The 19,621-nt window shown below is 40.7% G+C and overlaps 1 protein-coding gene across 10 annotated transcripts in view; it reads left to right on the top strand.

Moving 5' to 3' along the window:
* CSNK1G1 (casein kinase 1 gamma 1) overlaps positions 1-19,621 on the top strand; it is a 266,160-nt gene that overhangs the window by 168,183 nt on the left and 78,356 nt on the right. For all 10 annotated transcript variants that reach the window (XR_006284098.1, XR_005227197.2, XM_043523202.1 and 7 more), the window contains one exon: positions 10,776-10,927. Coding sequence is in view for 8 of the 10 variants with exons in the window: in XM_043523202.1 (XP_043379137.1) it covers positions 10,776-10,927 (152 nt within the window). In the remaining 2 variants the exon portion in view is untranslated. The remainder of the gene's footprint in view (positions 1-10,775; positions 10,928-19,621) is intronic.

Below are 19,621 nucleotides of genomic sequence, written 5' to 3'. Positions count from 1 at the left end.
TAGCAGCAGCCCTGCTGCAGTGCCGGAGATCGCGATTGATTGGGAGAATCTCCAGGACTGACTAGTCTATCGCGATTGACAAGTTGGTGACCACTGATTTAAGGTATGGTATTAGCACATACTAGTTACCATGTGTATTAAAATGTCTAGTCTTAACAAGGCACATTCTGCTTAACACATGTTAACTGGTCAAGTTGTATTAGCTAATGTGCTAAAATCACCCCTTTAAATCTTCATGTAGGTGACACCACATGTCCCTCCCTCAGAACCTGAGCTTTTCACCTGGGAAACCCATATCTAAAAACTAGCCAGGTAAGACCAGATACCCTGAAAAGATAAGCCTGGGTATTTATTTTGTGCAGATGCTTTGCAATACAAAGGAACCTCAGGAAAGATTTCACTGCCCAGGCAAAGGGTACTTAAGCTCACATAGTCCCCTTACTTACTGTTTGTGTGGTGTTTCATCCTGAGTGTTTATACAGCAATTTAGCACAACATTACCATCTATTACCACAACAAAAGAGTCTCTGAACTTGGAGTCACATACTGTATGAATAAACTGTTGGGTGCAGGTAGCATTTACATCATAGGATTTGTCTGGCAGAGTAATTGAAAGCCACATATAAAATCCTGAATGATATGGAGATGCTCTTGTATCTGTCACTAAATCATTAGTTCCATATAGATTTCTCCATTTAAGAGCCACTCTTTACTTACATTGCTCCAGCTAGTAGGGAAGAACTAAATCGTAAGACCAAAAGGATCAACTAATTGGACCACTTGCATAGCACAGGCCAGTGAACCCTACCTAGCAATTTCTGCATTAAACCTATAACTTCTGTTTGAGCTATAGTACATATATTTTGAAATATATCCAGTCTCTATTTAAAAACTTTAAGTGATGGAGTATCCACTATGTCCCTAAGTAAGTTATTCCAGTATAAACAGAGGTCATGTTACCTCTTTACTTGATATTCCCCAGTTTATACATCCAAGAATCCACATTAACCCCCTTAACTGCAGCATCACATTAGGAGCTCATGTTCAACTGGTAATCTGTCATGACTCCTAAATCCTTTTTCATTGTCACTGCTTTTCAGGATATGGTTCCCTATTTTGTAAGTGTGATGTTCACTTTTTCATCCTTGTTAATCTTGCATTTGGCTGTGTTCAAATGCATGTTCAAATGAGTCCATCTACCCAAGTGATTCAACTCAGTCTGTACAACTGACCTGTCCTCAACACTTACTGCTCCCACTCTGCTATATTGAGAAGTTCCACCATATCCCATAAAGGAATTTGTTCAATAAGAAAGAAGCATGTGCAGCATCATGCTTATGATAAGCTCCAAGTGGAGGTAATTCTGAAAGCAGCTATACTTAATAAATAATGATATATCAGTCTTTTGTTATTTTTATCACATCCTGGGAAGAGAGAAGTGACTGGCCAAGTCTGAATATCTGAGGTGGTGATCTTTCAACTGTAATTTTTGTCCTTTTTGAAGATATCTTATTTCTTAAAAAGAAAAGGAGTACTTGTGGCACCTTAGAGACTAACCAATTTATTTGAGCATAAGCTTTCATGAGCTACAGCTCACTTCATCCGATGAGCTTATGCTCAAATAAATTGGTTAGTCTCTAAGGTGCCACAAATACTCCTTTTCTTTTTGCGAATACAGACTAACACGGCTGTTACTCTGAAACTTATTTCTTAAAGGATTCAACTTTTTGGCTATTTTGAAAGAGAGGGTGAATTCTTGTGCTTTTTTTTCTTCCTCTGAGAATTTTGTGTTCATATAATTCTGAATTAATTTTTTGCAGGTTTAATTTATGTGATTAAATGAAATGCATGTTTACACTCCAGCGACTAGTCCCTGTCCCTGTTCTGCCAGATTCTCAGCACAAGGCAATGTTTTACCTTCTCACCCAGAGCTGGCAGTCAAAAAATGTAACTATCATATCTGGCTTCCCAAATCAGAGTCTCCTAGCCAGGTTGTAAAAGCCCTCTCTGTCAGTCCATGCCACTGACCATCCAGAACAATGTTTGCCCCCTCAGATTACTGTTACCTGCTTTTGATAACGAACATTTCTGAAAATAAATATTTTAATCTGAGATACATGATTGGCTCCTGGAAACTGAGCTACATCTGTCCCTGAAAACACACAACCCAGATCAGGTACAGTAGCTTCACTGCGTAGCATGAACCCAGATGCAGTGCAAGGAGCCTCACTTATGCCAGTTTTATTCCTGTAGTTTGGATGGTTCTGGAATAAGTCACAGTATTGGTTATAGTATAGACATATACTTGCTGGATCTCTTCAGGATGTCTTCATACAGTTCTTTATTTTCTGAGTTATTTTTGTTCAGTTATTTTGGGACATCTTTGAATGATCTGTTAATTCCCTGTGACAATGTGAGTGAGATTATATCATTTATTGGACCAACTTCTGTTTTTGAGAGAGACCAGCTTTCCAGCTACACATAGCTCTTCCTCAGGTTCCTCTGGCTTTTGGCCAGTTCTGTCTTTCAGCAATGGAACCAGATTTGGATACTATCAGTATTCAATATATGCTGCTCTCCCACTGGGCTAGACTCTGTGCTTTTAATGCACTGTATAAAAAGAAAGGCTTAAAGATCAAGATTTGTATAGTAGCTTATGTTTTCTGCTTCAACTAAATCATATCCCTTATACAATATAATACTACAAGAGAATCCACACAACTAAGTAGCGTTGTCAGTCAAAGTCATATTCAGGTGAACAGTTGGCCTCTTCTTTGGTCTAAGGAAAGCTCATTGAGGAGCAATATTAAATAGATTCTAAATCTTCATTTTCCCAAATTCTCACTGGAGTTAGGAGAAGTGGGAGGAGAGATTCCAGGGATGAGAGCACTTTGGCGGGGAGAATTTTTTTTTTTTTGAAGTAGCAAATGGGATGCACTTCAAGTCAGAGTATTAATTGGATACAATTGTCATATCTCCGTTTGCACATTACTTCATGAAGAGTGAATTCAAATAATTATTCATTTAAATCATGGTACATTGGGCTGCTTTAGTTGGTGGTGCTCTGTTATCTTGATAAACAAGAACTCAGCTTGTTGCTCAGGGCACAGGGATTGGAAATGCGATAGACGTGACAAGGTTAATGTCTACATGAGGAGAGTCTCAGGATGCTCAATGGCAATCTCTCCAACCAGCATCTCCAGCCTCTGAAGGAAGATTGTCTAGTTATTAACTTTAATAATAGGAGTGCTTGAGGGTGGGGAGAAATGGAGACTAACCATGGAAGCTTACATTCATGCACTGACAAGTACTTCTGTTTTGAAAAATACTTAGACAAGAATGACTTTAGTTGTGCATCTTTGCAGCCTGTTTGCATGTCTAAAATGCAAACACTTTGAAACTGAGGCAATAAGTCTGGTGGGATTACTAATTTGCTTGGCAGGACAGCTGCTAAATGAGCAGAAAATAGAACGATATTAAGAGAATCCATATTCTGAGTAGTGTCAAATGTCAGGCCATGGTGACTGCCAAGTTACCTATAGCATAAGTAAATTAGGCTTGGTAAAGTGAGTAAAGGATTGCAGGAACCCTTAAAAACAGTGGGAACCCTTAAAAACTTGGCATTTACCAATATTACCATTTAGATGTTTCAGATAATACCCCCTTTTGGTAAGTACAGGACAGACCACAAATGGCAGTTTAAAGAAAAACAAAGCAAACCATAGGGCAGATGGCCATTTTTTAATGGCATTCATGATGAATACCAGCACATCCAGTGTATCACTTTGCTAACAACTGGCAGTGTTTGCAGGTTGTGAAGCATGTGTTTGGCCCCAAGTCTTGCCTCTCAACTGTTTAGAGAGAATTAAACCAAAGAAAGTGTCCACTGATCTTTTTTGGAAACATCTGACATAATAATAAATAGCATTACACTACCCAAAGTCCTCCTAAGATAACTAAGATCAAACTAACTTTCGAAATATAAGTGCTCTTCCATCTAACATATTGAACTGGGTATGTGTGGGTCTGACGTCACAAACTTGTGGCTTTTTGGTCTTCCCACCAATTTGAATCCTAGACCAGGTCTCCTGTAGAAAAGGTTTGCTGGTATAGCTGTACTGCCAAATCTTTCTGATGCAGACAAAGTGCTTTTGCAGGTATAGTTTATACTAGTTTGGTACGTGAAATAAACTATACTAGCAAAAGCCCTTGTATATCAGTATAGCTGCTCCTACTCTATGGCTTTTGCTGGTATAGAAATGTCACCAAAAATCACTCCCTTAACCAACATTGGCTGCCAAAAGCCAGGCAGGGGAAACACCAGGTGTGAGAGGTGTCTGTTGGTGAAATTCCTCAGGAAGCAGGTAAGACAGTTGCAGAACAAGGTGGCTCATCTTCGTAGCATCCAGGAGCATGAGGACTTTGAGAGGATGCACATGGAGACATCTGAGATGGAGGATGCTAGCCAACTACAGATGACTACAGCAGCACAAGAGGAGGAAGGAGAACTGTCTGCTCTGCAAGGAGCAGACTAGCTGTTGGCCACCTCAGGCAATAGACTGTGCTTCCTCCCCCACCCCTCCCAGGTCCCTGTCCATCTAGTTGAAGAACTGGTATACTGTACTGTCAACACAGGGTGAGGAGCAGAACTCAATGACTGAGGAGGAGAAGCCATTTGTTCCCAAGGCTGGGAGGTTTGCAGCTACTGCACCTGAGAGAAGGAGACAGAGTGCTTGTGGTTGGGGACATCTGTCTGAGGGGAACGGAAGCATCCATGTGGCAACCTGATATGATGTCCCAGGAAACGAGCTGTCACCCTAGAGCTCATGTCCAAGACATTATGGAAAGATTGCTGAGGCTCATCGCCCCCTGATAACTACCCCATACTGCTCATCCACATAAACACTCATGATGCTTCCATGTCTGACCCTGAGCAGATCAGGGCTCTGGGAGTCAGGGTGAAGGGGTCAGGGGAGCAGGTTGTGTTGCAGCAGTTTGTGGAGGATAAGGACCCAAGCAGGGACATGTGCATCCTGGAGATGAATTAATGGCTGTGCACATGGTGTCAATGAGAGGGCTTCGACTTCCTTGACCATGGGATGCTGTTCTGGGAAGAAGGTCTGCTGGGAAGAGTTGGGGTCCACCTGACCAAAAAGGGGAAGAGCATCTTTGTGCACTGACTCACCAACCTAGTTGAGGAGGGCTTTGAACTGGGTTCAATAGGGACAGGTAACAAAAGCAAGTATAAAAAAGGTGAATTTAACATAGGGTTAAATATTAGTGGGGGAGCATGGAAAATTACACTAGGGTCATAGGAGTGACGAGGAAAATCAGTGGGGGAATCCATAGGCACCGGTTTCCTCCGGCCCTGGGGGTGTTCAACTCCTCGCCCCCACCCCACCCCTTTTCCCAAGTTCCCACCACCACCCCCTCTTCCCACCCCGCCTCTTACTGGCCTGCACAAGAGTTTGTAGCCTAAAACAATAGGATAAAGGATGAGAGAGAGAGAGAAGAAGAATGGTGAAGTAACTTGCCCAAGATCATGCAAAAAGTCTGGGAATAGCTAGGAACAGAACAAAGCTCTGAATCCTAGTCCAGTAGCCTATCCACTAGACCAGAATTTCCCAAACTGTGGTACATGTACCAGTGGTGGTATGTGAGCTTGATGTTCCATCCGTTCACTTCCCAGCAAGTTAAGGTGGTGTTTCATCGTGAACTAATAAAGTTGCTTTACTAGACTGTGTACTAAGGAATTATTTGTTTTGTGTGGTCATTAAGTGATAAGTCAGCATTCTGGAATAGGAACAGGGTGCATTTTTCACTACACAAATCTTACAGAACAAGAGGAGCTATCCCTTTAGAGTGGACCCACTCCCTTGTTGCCTACGATAGTTCTTGTACAAAATCATATGTTAGTCATTGAGTAGGGGCACGGTTGTCCTTTATTTCCATACTGCAAGTACTCAAACTGTGTGGGGGAGAAGAGAGGAGCTGCCCTCCTTTCTTCCAGCATTGCCATCGTTCCAGTTGGCAGTGAAACGGACTGTTCATGCTTCTTCCAATTGTTGTCTGCACCTCTTACCATTGCACCCATGTTTTTCAGAAAAATATTATAAATGAGTGAGTGTACGAGTTCTCTTGTGGTGTGTAAAGTATCAAATGGGCAATATGAAATGAATTTTGTCCTTGTAAAAATATATACACATACTTTTGTCTCTTTTAAAAACCCTTTGGTTTCACCAACTGCCCTGTACATGCTTGCAACCAGGAAGCAAGCTCCATCCCTTCTCGTAGAAGAAATAAGGCAGCACAAGGAATAGAAAAATGGTTTCTGTGTGGGGAAGTCCACTTGGTTTTAGTGAAACAAAACCCTGGAGTCAAAGATTCAGCAGGTAGGCCTAAGCATGTTCATTGTTTATACCACATAGTTGTTTCATTAACATGCCAACACTTCAGGTGACATGTATTACAGCCATCCCCCTCGAGGGACCTCTGTTGGCAGAACAGGATAGAAGCAGAGAGTGACTGCTTTAGGATTGGATCCATGATCCTTTTCTCTCCCATTCCCCAAAGCATCAAGGGAGAGACAACCTCAGCACAGCCCGTCTGCTAAGAATCTGGAGATACAGGGTCATGCTGTGGTTGCCTAACTGTTGCCATCACTGATATTGAGGACCATTTTATTTGCAAGTGGAGATGGATCTTGTAAAGAGCTCCACACAGAGAAGGGGCTTTGGGGAGTTAGGGATAGTGGTATTTAGGGGGATACACACTGAGCCCTCACATTTAGCACAGAGGGGTTGTTAAAGCGACCTTATTTTCTCTCTTTCTAATCCTTTGGGCTTAACAATTTCCTCTTGTATCCCTATCTTTGACCTCTTCTTCATCTGAGAACCCACATTTTTCCTAGTTCTGCCTCCCCCCTCCCCCTCCCCCCAGCCTTCCACCCTTCTCTGGCCTGTGTTAGACAGGAGGTCAGACTAGATGGTTCCTTCTGCCCTTGGAATCTGTGAAATCTATGAATCTGTCTTCTGCCTTTTTTTGTTGCCATGAGTCTACCAAAAACCCCTCTTTCTCCCCACTTCCAATATCTGTTGCCATTCTTCAAGCTCTTCCTACTGTTGCTTCAGTTTCCTCCTGCTACTCATCTTCTGTCACTTGGTTTCTTTTTGTTGCCCATGCTGGTGGATGGGTTTCCCAATATCAGATTGTCAGAGCTTCCAATCTGCCTCCTCTTTGTCCCTCCAGCACCGTTGGTGACCTGCTTCTATTATTGGAACCCAGTATGAGATCAGGGCACCTGCTGGGAAGTTAGATCATATTGGCACTCATTCTTTCTGACAATAAACAGTGCCAGTAAAGTGTACCAGCTAATTCCAGCTGTGTACATTGAGATGACCCAGTCCTTACTAATGAGGTATTGCTGGTCTCTGAAATGGGATATTTAAAACCCTGTTGGAGATGACTTGTCCCAGTGCTACTCATGCTTTGCTCTTTGAATTGGTTCTGTAATGAAGAAAGAGAACACCCTTGAGCTGGACTTCTCTTTTCTAAAAGAGACAATACATTCTTTTTATGGTCTTACTTCAATTGTTTGGATCAAATCCGAAGATCCATTAAGTATTTCAGCCCACAGAGGTCATCCTTTCAACACTGTAAATGTTTGTGTAACTGTTGAACATAAACATAAAAATTCTAGTGGCTAGACATGCAGTTTCTGCAGGTATTTTAAGTACCTCACTAATTTGTTCCAAACAAACTAGTGACTACAGTATAAATCCCCAAAATTAAGTGAACATAAGTGAACAAACATTGTTTTAAAAAATATAGAATAATCTTTGACAAACAGTACTTTGTGTGAACAAAGCTTTAGTTATATTGGACAAGCTTTAGGTATACTTCATAGTATACTAGTAACAGTTCAATAGGATTAAGTTTTAGTAATAAGAAACCTCTGTACAACATTCATTGCATTTTTAAGAACTGGGGAGTGCTATTGTTTGTTGTGAATCATGTATTGTGTGGATTAGCTGGATTTTCCTAAAGGTACAGTAGAGGCAAAAGTTACTGTAGTTGTGAGTTTGCTCTAATTTTACATGTCCTCGTGTTTATGTTTATAAGAAGCACATGGGATCTTTTTCAGGGAAAAAGGCAATACGCCACATTTATAGAGAATACAGCAGTTAGCATATGCTTTTCCGTCTCTCTCTCACACACCCACCATGCACACAGTCCTGCCAGTTGATGTTTATAGTTACCAGTCCAGAGTCTGGATCAATCTAGTGGCCAGCCAGATTGGTCATAGAGGGGAGCCAGGCTCTGTCAGTTGCAATCCAATGCTCCTGGAGTTGTGGCAAGATGAACCCAAAGTCCCATGGCTAAGCACCCTGTTCGTATAGTCTTTTTTTCTCTGTTGAAGTCTATGGATTTTGCTGTGTCAGTTTGTGACCGGTTACTCCTTAATTAGTGTTATCTTTTGATAACATTCCAAAACACCTCCGAGAGAGTCATTCCGTCCTGGTTTCGATTTAATCAATTGTCTTGTATTTAGGGGTGCCAGCCTCCACCTCACGGTTGTCAATCTGCCCTTCCTCACTTATGGATGCGTGTTGATGGTTCTCTGGTTAAGTTTCTTCACTCCTCCTTCTTTGACCATCTGACTTTAACAATGGCCTTCACACCTTATCTTTTCCTGATGCATGCATTCGTCATTCACACAAACAGTCTTTTACAGAGGCCTTCAAAGGTAGACAAACAGCAGTGTTTTATGTTGAGCAAGAAAGGTATTGTAAATTAAATTTTACTAAATCTTGTAATCAAAACAGTTCACATTGCGGCCCGGGCCTTCAACGTTCCTCTAGTCTCATTAACATAGACACAATACAAAATCCTGTCTCTTACTTACTAAACCTTAAAACAAAGAAATGTATATTTAACTAGAGTGCCTAATTTATAATGCATATAGGAAACCATAGTAGACATTATAACTTATCCTAAAACAAAAGGTTGACCATAATTAGTCATAAGGATTGTTCTGGTCTGTCCCTGCCTTAACATCAGTACAGACACTGGCAGTCTGTCAGATGAATTTCTACAAATGTCCCTGAGGGTCATTCCTTTCTACTATTCAAAAAGGGTGGCTGGCAGGATGATCAAATCATACATTAATTCTTATAGTACAAATACAAAAGCCTGCTCCTAGACTCCTTCAAATCAACTTTGCTCATGTGGAAGAAAATAGTATGTGATCAGGTAACTAAAAATGGTATAAGGTACAAGCATGCAGAATTAAGGTATATGAGCTACCTTAATTCTGGCACTTCCTAAATTTTCAGTACATGATTCTTGCAACTTAACTCCCAATATAGTCTTTTTGCCTGGAACAAATTATATGTTATATATACATATTCGATCCCTTAAACATCATGTAATATACTGTTCTGTGGCTCTTTGGCTTCACTGATGTCTGAGAACAAATTGTTTAAACAAACATCTAATTCTTGTCTATATGTGTAATTAATGTTATCTGAGCAGCTGGTAATCTATCTTTTGTATGTTAAAAATTGACAAGTCAATTTGGCATTGGGCTGAACTCTTTGAGGTTGTGTTTCAAAATAAGTATCCCCTCTCCCCGTTATCTTTTCAAACTGTTTATGAAGCAAAGGCTGAAAGCATATTCTATAATAAAATACAATGCTTCTGCTGCATTGTCTCAAACAGATGCAAGGAGGCTGAGTTCCTGTACTAGAAGAAACCTTGGAGCACTAGCTGTTGGCCCATATCACATAATATTGAATCAACTCTGTGTAGTGATCAATTAGAATTCTTTCACAGGGCAGCAAATTCAAGAAGTACAACTCTGCTTTGGTTAGTTCAGTGAGTGTTCAAAACAGACCAGTGCAACAGGAATCTGCAAGATCAGCCTTGTGTTGACTGAGCCATTGTTTCCCCCTTTCTGGTGCCCTTTGGAAAACAATTTGCGTTTATCATCCAACATTGTCATCAGAGTTGAATATACATTTTCTTTTATGGGCATATTGAAAATGTATTCCTGTGCCTTTTTGCGGTCAGAGAACTGACTACAGTTAGCAACCACTTACAAGTGTATGATTTAGCAAAATAATTTTACGGATAAGTTTGACTGATTTGATAAATTTCTTATTTCACCAAGTGAAATAAGATATAAAGATTAAAAATCTTTGCATTTTTAAAGGAGAGATTACTTATAGTGCTTATGTGTGTTTTGAATTATAACTCTTATTAAAATGCATGTATATTAACATAAGACAGATTATGTAAAGCTATGCTGAAAACAACATACATTGGTTTACAAAGGAGCCCTTTCTTGACCATATTTTTTTTAAAGTAAAAAGGTTTTACCTCTTTGCAGCTGCTTGAACTAGTCACAACATAGACTTGTTTGGGGTTCATGGCCCCCAAATGTTTAGTGTAAAGCAGGGAACTTCTTCAATGACCCAAACTTTTTGCAGTGCTAGAATTAGATATTTCATGTGCTTATAGTATTTGTTGCCCTAAAATCCATATGCTTTACAAAGGCTTTCTTTGAGAAGAACATGTACTGGTTTGCACTTCTTTCCATCCATATCAATAAATACATGTGGAAACTTTTTTCTGCTTGCTGTGCAAGATCTGTAATGGGGACTATGAGTTAAGCGATAAAAATAAAGCTTGGGGACAACAAAGGGTCTGACTTGACAGGAGTAATACTAGTGCAGTCCTGCTCACTTGTTTAATTTTTTCCCCTGTTCTTACAGCTGAAGGCCTCCCCCAGGTGTATTACTTTGGCCCATGTGGAAAGTACAATGCCATGGTACTAGAACTACTTGGTCCTAGCTTGGAAGATTTGTTTGACCTCTGTGATAGAACTTTCACTTTGAAGACGGTATTAATGATAGCCATCCAGCTGGTGAGTAGTGACATTGCTGGCAGGGCCTCTGCCACCTTTTTGAACTATTCCAATTTGTGTTATATCCAACAATATCTTAACTATTGATGGTGTGACAGGGTCGGGCCAGATGGCTATAGGAGAGTAATAGAAGGCAGATATATCAGCCCCAGGCTCAGTAGGTCCCTTTTCCCTGGGTAAGGTAACAGGGAAGGTTCCAGATCAATCAGGAACCTTCTGGAGACAATTAAGACAGGCTGATTAGAACACATGCAGCCAATCAAGAAGCTGCTAGAATCAATTAAGGCAGGCTAGTCAGGGCACCTGGGTTTTAAAAAGGAGCTCACTTCAGTTTGTGATGCGCGTGTGAGGAGCTGGGAGCAAGAGGCACTAGGAGCTGAGAGTGAGAACGCGGACTGTTGGAGGACTGAGGTGTACAAGCATTATCAGACACCAGGAGGAAGGTCCTATGGTGAGGATAAAGAAGGTGTTGGGAGGAGGCCATGGGAAAGTAGCTCAGGGAGTTGTAGCTGTCGCACAGCTGTTCCAGGAGGCACTCTAGACAGCTGCATTCCACAGGGCCCTGGGCTGGAACCCGGAGTAGAGGGTGGGCCCGGGTTCCTCCCAAATCCTTCCAACTCCTGGTCAGACAAAGGAGGAGTCGACCTGGACTGTGGGTTCAGAAAAACAGCCAAGCTGAGGGCTGCCGTGAAGCTCCAAGGCGAGCAAATCCGCCAGTAAGCGCAAGACCCACCAAGGTAGAACAGGAACTTTGTCACAATGGGTAAAATTAATAGCCATTGGCCTGTCAGCCCTTGCTGTAATACTCTCTTGAAGGATTTATTACTCAGACATAACAGTCTGAATGGGGTACAGAATCTCTAGATATGGGAGAAAACTACTACTTCCTCCAAATTTGGAATAAAATTCTTATTTAGGAGGGACGGATGGTTAGTTCTCTGCTCTCCCCATTCTGTATTAAGCTTTGATTAGTCTTTAATTACTTTCTGGATCATTAATATGTACGGATATTACCACTCCTTAAGTACAATTGGTCAGAGGGTCATTGAATGCCTAGTCCTCAGCTGAGAGATTGTGTCGTTGCTGTCCCGAGCATCAAGAGTAAATCAGAATGGGGAACTCTGTAAGGTTCCAGGATGTACTTGAAGGAAAGATTCCGTTAGCAAGAAAAAGTCAAGTTGTAACTATGCTATTAAACCACTTAATGACTTGTTAACTGTGGAGTAAGTTCATATTAACACTGAATTACTCCATGCATTTAACTGTAACTATGGTGCCTTGAAACATTATAGCATGACATGAAACAAATGCAGGGAAACATACACTGTATTAAAGTAACACTAGTCCTCACTAAGTGATGTAAATAGTGGGGTTGAGAATCCAGGCAGTTGGTAACTCACAACACCACCACCTCCCTGGTGATCAATGTGTGTGTACTTCAATACTTGGGCATGACAAAGTGAGACAGGTTCAGTGACAGGTTTTAATTTTGATTTCCTTGCTTATATTGTGCTTTACAGTGAATCTGAATTAGAACACTATTTTAATTCTTATCTTGACGTAGCCATTGACTTGCTATATGGAAACATCACTTTGCCTGTTTGTGACTGTTTTTCTTCCCATCCCATGTCTTGTCTATTTAGATTGTAAGCTCTTCAGGGCAGGGGGACTGTTTCCTTCTATGAGTTTGTACAGTGCCTCACACAGTGGGGCCCATATCTCAGTTGGGCCCTCTTGATGCTACTGTAACAACAATAAGTAAAAATAATAATGTAGCTGTTCTGTACATTGTGTCTGAGAAGTGCACTGTCAGTTTAGATCTTTAAGTTAATTATCAGAGGGAGTGGAGGAAAGAAAGATCACTTGGGCCCAATGTGCACTACCATAGTAACTATGATCATGGCTGAACTTACCAGATCCATTCTTGTTTGTATAGCACAAATAGGTTACAGCTGTGAAAGAGAACCTAGCAGTTTTAGCCTAGCAGTTTGGCCATACCACCATCTACGTTACAAATGGTAGTACCATGTTCTTCAGGAGAATCTGGTCCCTTTTCTCCTGAGCTATGTTTTCTTTCCCAATTTCACCCACTGTTCTCAGCAGTTTGATCTGCAGGGTGGCCTAAGAGTCCAAGAGCAGCCCAGATGGTTCCTATAATGGTCCCCTTACTTTGCACTCTCATCTAGATCAGCAGGACTAATCACTGTGACAGACACATCTCAGGCTCTTTGGTGCACGTGCAGCAAGTTACAAACTGACAGAAAGCTTCAGCATCTTGTTTTTCATGCCAAGGGATCAACTTAATACTTCCTGTGACATATTTAAAAATAAATTTGTTCTATGAATAAATATGAAGAGCTAAGTACATATAGCTTGGCTAAGAAACAGCCAGGGGCTAGAATGGGGGACTTAGATTTATAGATATGTGAAGGGAATAAACAACCAAAAGGGAGAGGAATGAGTTATTCAAGGAATGTAATTAGGAGTAATGGGAGAAATTACAAAGTAATTGTTAAGCTCTATATCATGAAAATCTTCCTGGCAATGAGACCTATTTAAATTGTTGTGTAGAATCTCTAGGGAAGAGATGAAAGCCTCTTGTTTAGAACATTTAAAATTAGACTACATGATAGGAAATAATCCTGCCTTGGCAGGAAGATTAACTAGGTGGGTCTTAATGTCTTTGCCATCTCCAATTTACACTCGTATACAGTGAGATGGAATCTTAGGGGCTTTTTTTCTTACCATAATACACCCTTAAAAGTAGTGTAATAAATGTGTGTGTTGAAGCAGTTTTCTCCCTTACTTTCCCACTGAGAATTTTATAAGTATATTAATCCTGAATAACTCATTCATCATGGATGCTTTATATTGTCCCCTTAACAATATCAAGCTGACATAGCATTCTTCTGGCCACCGCTGCAACAGAATCCCAAGATAATTTACTTCAAGGAAACAACACTCCTGAAGTGAGGCAAAGTTTTAAAGTTTAAAATGGCTTCTTAAGTATTGCCAGTCCCAAAATTCACAAACCATAAGTCAGACCCCAACGGATTGCAATTATTTAAAATGATCAGATCATGCATTTGGTCTGTATTCTGATTTTTGAACTCCCCTGCCCACCCCAAGGTGTGTGACTACAGCATTATCAAACTATCAACTGAATCATGAGTAATGCGATTTTAGTCTTTGTTGTTAACATTCTTGCTAGAGAAGCCAACCAAGATCAGGTCCCCATTGTGTTGGGTACTGGACAAAGAGGAGACAGCCTTTGCCTCAGAGATTGCAATCTAATGCAAATCATAGTGGTGAGATATTGATGCGGAAACATGACATGTACCCACTGAACCCATTTCATTTTGGGGTCACCAACCATCCATCACATAAAAATGGCTTTTAATACCTGTTGAGCTGATCTGGATTCAAACAGGTGAACTACAAATCAGACTGTGTACTTCATTAGCAATGCCCTGCGGCATATCATCCCCCACAAACACTAATGATACACCTTTGAGAAGAGCGATTGCTTTCTAGAAAGTAAAGCTTACTAAATCAAGATGTGATCTTTTGGCGCTTAAACAGGCATGGTCTTCCATTCTCTGGACACAAACAAAATCTCCCACATGTTGCTGTCACTCACACTAGAGTAAAGTGCCCCATCCGATTCTTAAAGGGACAGCTCCTATTAACCAAAATACAAATGCTAAACATACAATAAAACCGATATAACACAACTTCCAAATTCACTTCTAAATACAATGCTTTATGATATAAAATGAGTCCAACAATTACTCCTGGATGCTAGCACTAATGCTTACACATACATACATTTTTTTTTTTTTTTTTTGCGTCCAGAGGTCATCAGCACATTGAACTCAGAACCTTCATATCGACAACACAGGTTTCTTCTGCTTCAGCTATAAATACATGGGTATAGCCATACTGGATTAGACCGAAGGTCCATATAGTCCAGTATCCTGGAAAATATAGAAGTAACCGGAGTGGGGAAGTCCCATGCTGTTTTCTCTGTATGGACCAGCCCATACAGGGGAGACAACATACACTCTGCTGGAGGGTTACACAACTATTAGTGAGGTGGTAGTGGAATGCTGGGCATCCTATAAAGGACAACTACTGTGTTAATTAAAAACCCTGTGATTTGGAAAATCTGCCTTGGCTTATGTGGACTAGATAATTTTGTTGCAATAACTGTCTCCTGGCATGGTGTAGAAGTGGAGAGTGGATGATAGCTGAACATGGAGCCTTCCAGTTTATAGGACTAAAGAATTGGAACTATAAAAGAAATTCTACTGCTTTTTCTATCTTCCCTCCTTTGCACTTCATGGGCTCTGGATGTAAAGGAGCCAGATCAGTATCTTATAATGCTGCTGGAGTGCATTAATTCAGTGACTACATAATCTAAAAAATGTTTGATCTTTCCAAACTCCCACTTTGTCTCCACCTACACATCTTGCTGTGAAAGTACTTTTTAAAAAATAAATTGAAGAAGGTAGTACTGGTTTTCATTTGAGCATCAGCTCGGCATCCTTTTTTTTTTTTTTTAAAGTTGACCATCCCAATAAATGACCTATCCTGGTAGTAAAGACAAAGTACTCATACTGCATTTTAAATCTTACTTTGTATGGGGGTTAGCCAGCTCTCCAGCCCCTTTTAAAGGGACGCCTTTCCAGGTTGAATGTATTCCAAACATACCTTTTGATCTTCAAACCTACCACTGTGTGAAACAAATGATTGAGATGTGTGACAAATGGCTGAAATGTGGAACATCTGTTGTGTTATGCATCATACCATAATTATTTTATAATGGTTGTTAACTATAAAACAATCTGATTTAAAAGATTTTTTTCTCTGTGTGTATTAAATTACTTTTTAAAAGAAAACTAAAAAAAGTTTCAGCATGTAGAAATGAGTTCTTTGCATGGCATCTGCATATTGCCATTTATGAGATCAAGGCACTCACGCTTTGAGCTCCTAGAATCATCTAGAAAACAGTGTCTTTCGGGTCCACTTGCCTATCCTTTCCCCTTTTATCCTGGATGGCTCCGAGAGTATAAAATGAAGAGTGGCCCAACCACCCTTCAGTTCCTTCTAACTTCTGATGGTCCGGTGAGCTTAGATTGCACACACCATCCTCAGTGCTTTCCTCATCAGTTTTTCTTATTTCTATTTCTTCTCTTTTGGGGCAAATTTTGTTTATAGCTTGTTAGTTTTTTCAGTCACATTTTTCTTCTAAAAGTAAAGAGGAGATGCCTGACTGGTATAGGCTTTGTCTGCACTTAAGAGTAGGAGGGCTGCCGCAGGCCCCCCCTACTGATGGAGGAGGCTCCCTGGGCCTGGTCAACTAACTCTGGCAGTCTGTAAATAGAGCTTGGTTTAGGGATCTGGTCACAGTCAAGGTCCCCTGATCTGTTCAAGGTGACCTAGGAGAGTTAGTTATATGTCTAAACCATCTCTCTGGACATTGGATCTGGATCTTCAGAACTCAGATCCTTCAGCCAAGTGTTGACCTGAGGCTGCAGAGCATGGATGCAGGGGTCACGAGATCCAGAAACCACAGCCAAGTTGGATCCATAGTTAACACATTTGGATCTGGATCCAGAGGCAGAAACCAACTTGCACAGGGATCTAGCAGTCAAACATGGATCCAGTGTTAGCATTTGGATCCAATTTTGACAGCCATACAGGAATAACTGCTAACCACAGTTGCCAAGAAGGGATCACGTTGGCTGGGATCCAGCCAGCATGAGGATCAACTGTCACTTGTCTAGTGGTTCTGTACCCCCTGAGTCCTGGAGCTACTCAGGTCGTTAAGGTCCAGTACTGCAGTTCCAACTGCATGATCTTTGTGAACTGCTTTCCATATTGATTCTGTGTACGCCATAGTGGTATGAGCAAGCAGATCCATTCTGGAGATCCTCACAACACTGGAAGGGGGAAACACATTACAGTCTTTTAGAACAAATTTTGAAGGACAGATTAAATTCACAGGTAATTGGAAAAGCAGATGTAATCCTTTTGCATTCACCAGAGGTAGATCATGCCAGACTAACATGATATTCTTCTTTAAGAAGATAAGTGATTTTTTTTTAGGCAAGGGAAATGCAGCAGATCTAATATACTAGGACTTCAGTAAAGCATTTGACGCTGTAAAATTAGAGAAGATGGGGATTCGTCAAGAATTGTAAGGTAGGTAAGGAGAAAAGGAGTACTTGTGGCACCTTAGAGACTAACCAATTTATTTGAGCATAAGCTTTTGTGAGCTACAGCTCACTTCATCGGATGCATGAGCTGTAGCTCACGAAAAGCTTATGCTCAAATAAATTGGTTAGTCTCTAAGGTGCCACAAGTACTCCTTTTCTTTTTGCAAATACAGACTAACATGGCTGTTACTCTGAAAGGTAGGTAAGGATTTGGTTAAAGAGAAGAAAGCAACCAGTTGCTCTGAAAGGTGAGCAGAGAGACTGAAGGGAGGTTATTAGTGAAGTTCCTCAAGGATCAATCTAGGGACAGATCTTATTTAATATTTCTATTACTAACCTTGGCATGAAAGTAGAAGTGTGTTAATGAAACTTATTCATGTTATAACGTTGGGAGACATTGTCAATACAGAGAAACATCAGAATATTATGCAGGAAGAACTGGATGACCTTGAAAACTGGAGTAACAGAAACGGGATGGAATTTAAAATGCAAGGTCATGTACTGAAGGTCTAATAAGAATTTATGCTATATACTGGAGTATCATCAGTTGGGAGCGACACAGGAGGTGAGAGACTGAGGTGTGTTGGTTAATCACAAGATGACTGAGCTACGAAAAAGGCAAATGTGATCCTGAAATGTATCAGGTAAGGCATTTCCAGTCAAGATAGAGAAATATTTCAACTATTCCCGTATTGACTGGATATGTGTCACCTCAGGACAGGGTGTAGAGAAGTTTCTAGACATCATAAATGACTGCTTCTTGGAGTGGTTGGTCCTGGTACCCACAAGGGGAGAGGCAATTCTTGATTTAGTCATAAGTGGAGCACAGGATCTGATCCAAGAGGTGAATATAGCTGAACCGCTCAATAACAGTGACCATAACGTAATAAAATGTAACATCCTTTTGTGGGGGGAGATACCAAAGAAGCCCACCACAGTATATTTAACTATAGAAAGGGGAACTACACAAAAATGAGGAAGCTAGTTAAATGTAAATTAAAAGGTACAGTCACAAAAGTGGCATGCTTGGAAGCTGCATGGAAACTTTTTTAAAAACATCATAATAGAGACTCAAATCAAATGTATACCCCAAATTAAAAAACATAATAAGAGGAACAAAAAAGTGTCACAATGGCTAACCAACAAGGTAAAAGAAGCAGTTAGAGGCAAAAGGGTATTCTGTAAAAATTGGAGGTCAGATCCTACTGAGGAAAGTAGAAAGGAGCATAAACGCTGGCAAATCAAGTGTAAAACTATAATTCATCATCATCATGTTCCTATTATGCCTCTGGCATTTAGGGCAGTGATGAGGCTCCTCCACTCCTGTCGGTTTCTGGCAAGTCTTTCAATGGTTCCCCAGCTGTGCCCCAGGTTTTTCAGGTCGGCTTCCACAGCTCTTCACCATGTTGGTTTTGGGTAGCCTTGTTTTCACTTGCCGTCCGGTGTTCTCTTATTGCTACTCTGGTGATGGAATCAGTTTCCATCTGAAGCACATTACCGATCCATCTCCAACGCCTCCTGGCAATGATGGTGCTCAGATCCTCTTGGCTGCACTGTGTCAATAGATCTTGTTTGAGATTGTTCTGGGCCAAAAGATGCGGAGGATTTTTCTGAGGCAGGTTGTATGGAATGAAGACAGTTTGGACATGTCCTGCTTTCTCATTTCCCAGCATTCTGCACTTTAAAGTAGTGTTGAAAGTATGCAGCTCTGATAAATCATAAGTTTGGTTTGGGGTAGTATTTTGATGATTTCCAGGCTGTATTTAAGCTCCTGAAGGTGTTCCTGGCTTTATTGATTTTGTTACGGATGTCCTGGCTTGTTCCACCATCCTGGCTGATGATGCTGCCCAAGTTTATGAATGTTTCTACATTGGTGAGAACATAATCCTCTATCCGTACTGGTGATGGTGAGGCTATATTAAAGGTCATGATATCTGTCTTATTGTGGTTGATTTTCAGTCCAATTTGCTGGCTGAATGCTTTGAATCAAGTTGTTTTTTCTTGTATATGGTGTTGGGTTTGTGATAGAGTGACATCATCTGCAAAGTCTAGGTCTTCAAGGAATGAGAAGAGTGTCCATTTAATGCCTCTTGGCATGTCTTCTGTTGTACGCTGCATTATCCAGTTGATGGCAATGTTGAATAGGATTGCAGACATGACACACCCCTGACTTACATTGTTTTGACTTCAAAACTGAGCTCACTGTGATCAACACTGCATGTAAAGTTGAAATAGAAGCTTTTGATGACGTTGATTATATGGAAAGGAATTCCATATGCCTGTAGAATGCGCCATAGGCTGGTCCTGTGAATGCTATCAGTTAGGTAGGCCAAAAAAAAGAATTTGAAAAGTAACTAGCAAAAGACTCTCAAACTAACAGCAAAAATTTAAGTACATCAGAATCAGGAAGTATAATTAAGTTTTTTAAAAAAGTTATGTTTTTATGCAGGATAGGTCTATCAGTGACTGTTAG

Source organism: Chelonia mydas, chromosome 10 (genome assembly GCF_015237465.2).
Source record: "Chelonia mydas isolate rCheMyd1 chromosome 10, rCheMyd1.pri.v2, whole genome shotgun sequence".
NCBI classification, from domain to species: domain Eukaryota; kingdom Metazoa; phylum Chordata; order Testudines; family Cheloniidae; genus Chelonia; species Chelonia mydas.
The sequence above is the reverse complement of the archived record's forward strand: the minus strand, read 5'-3'. Positions and strand labels throughout refer to the sequence as shown.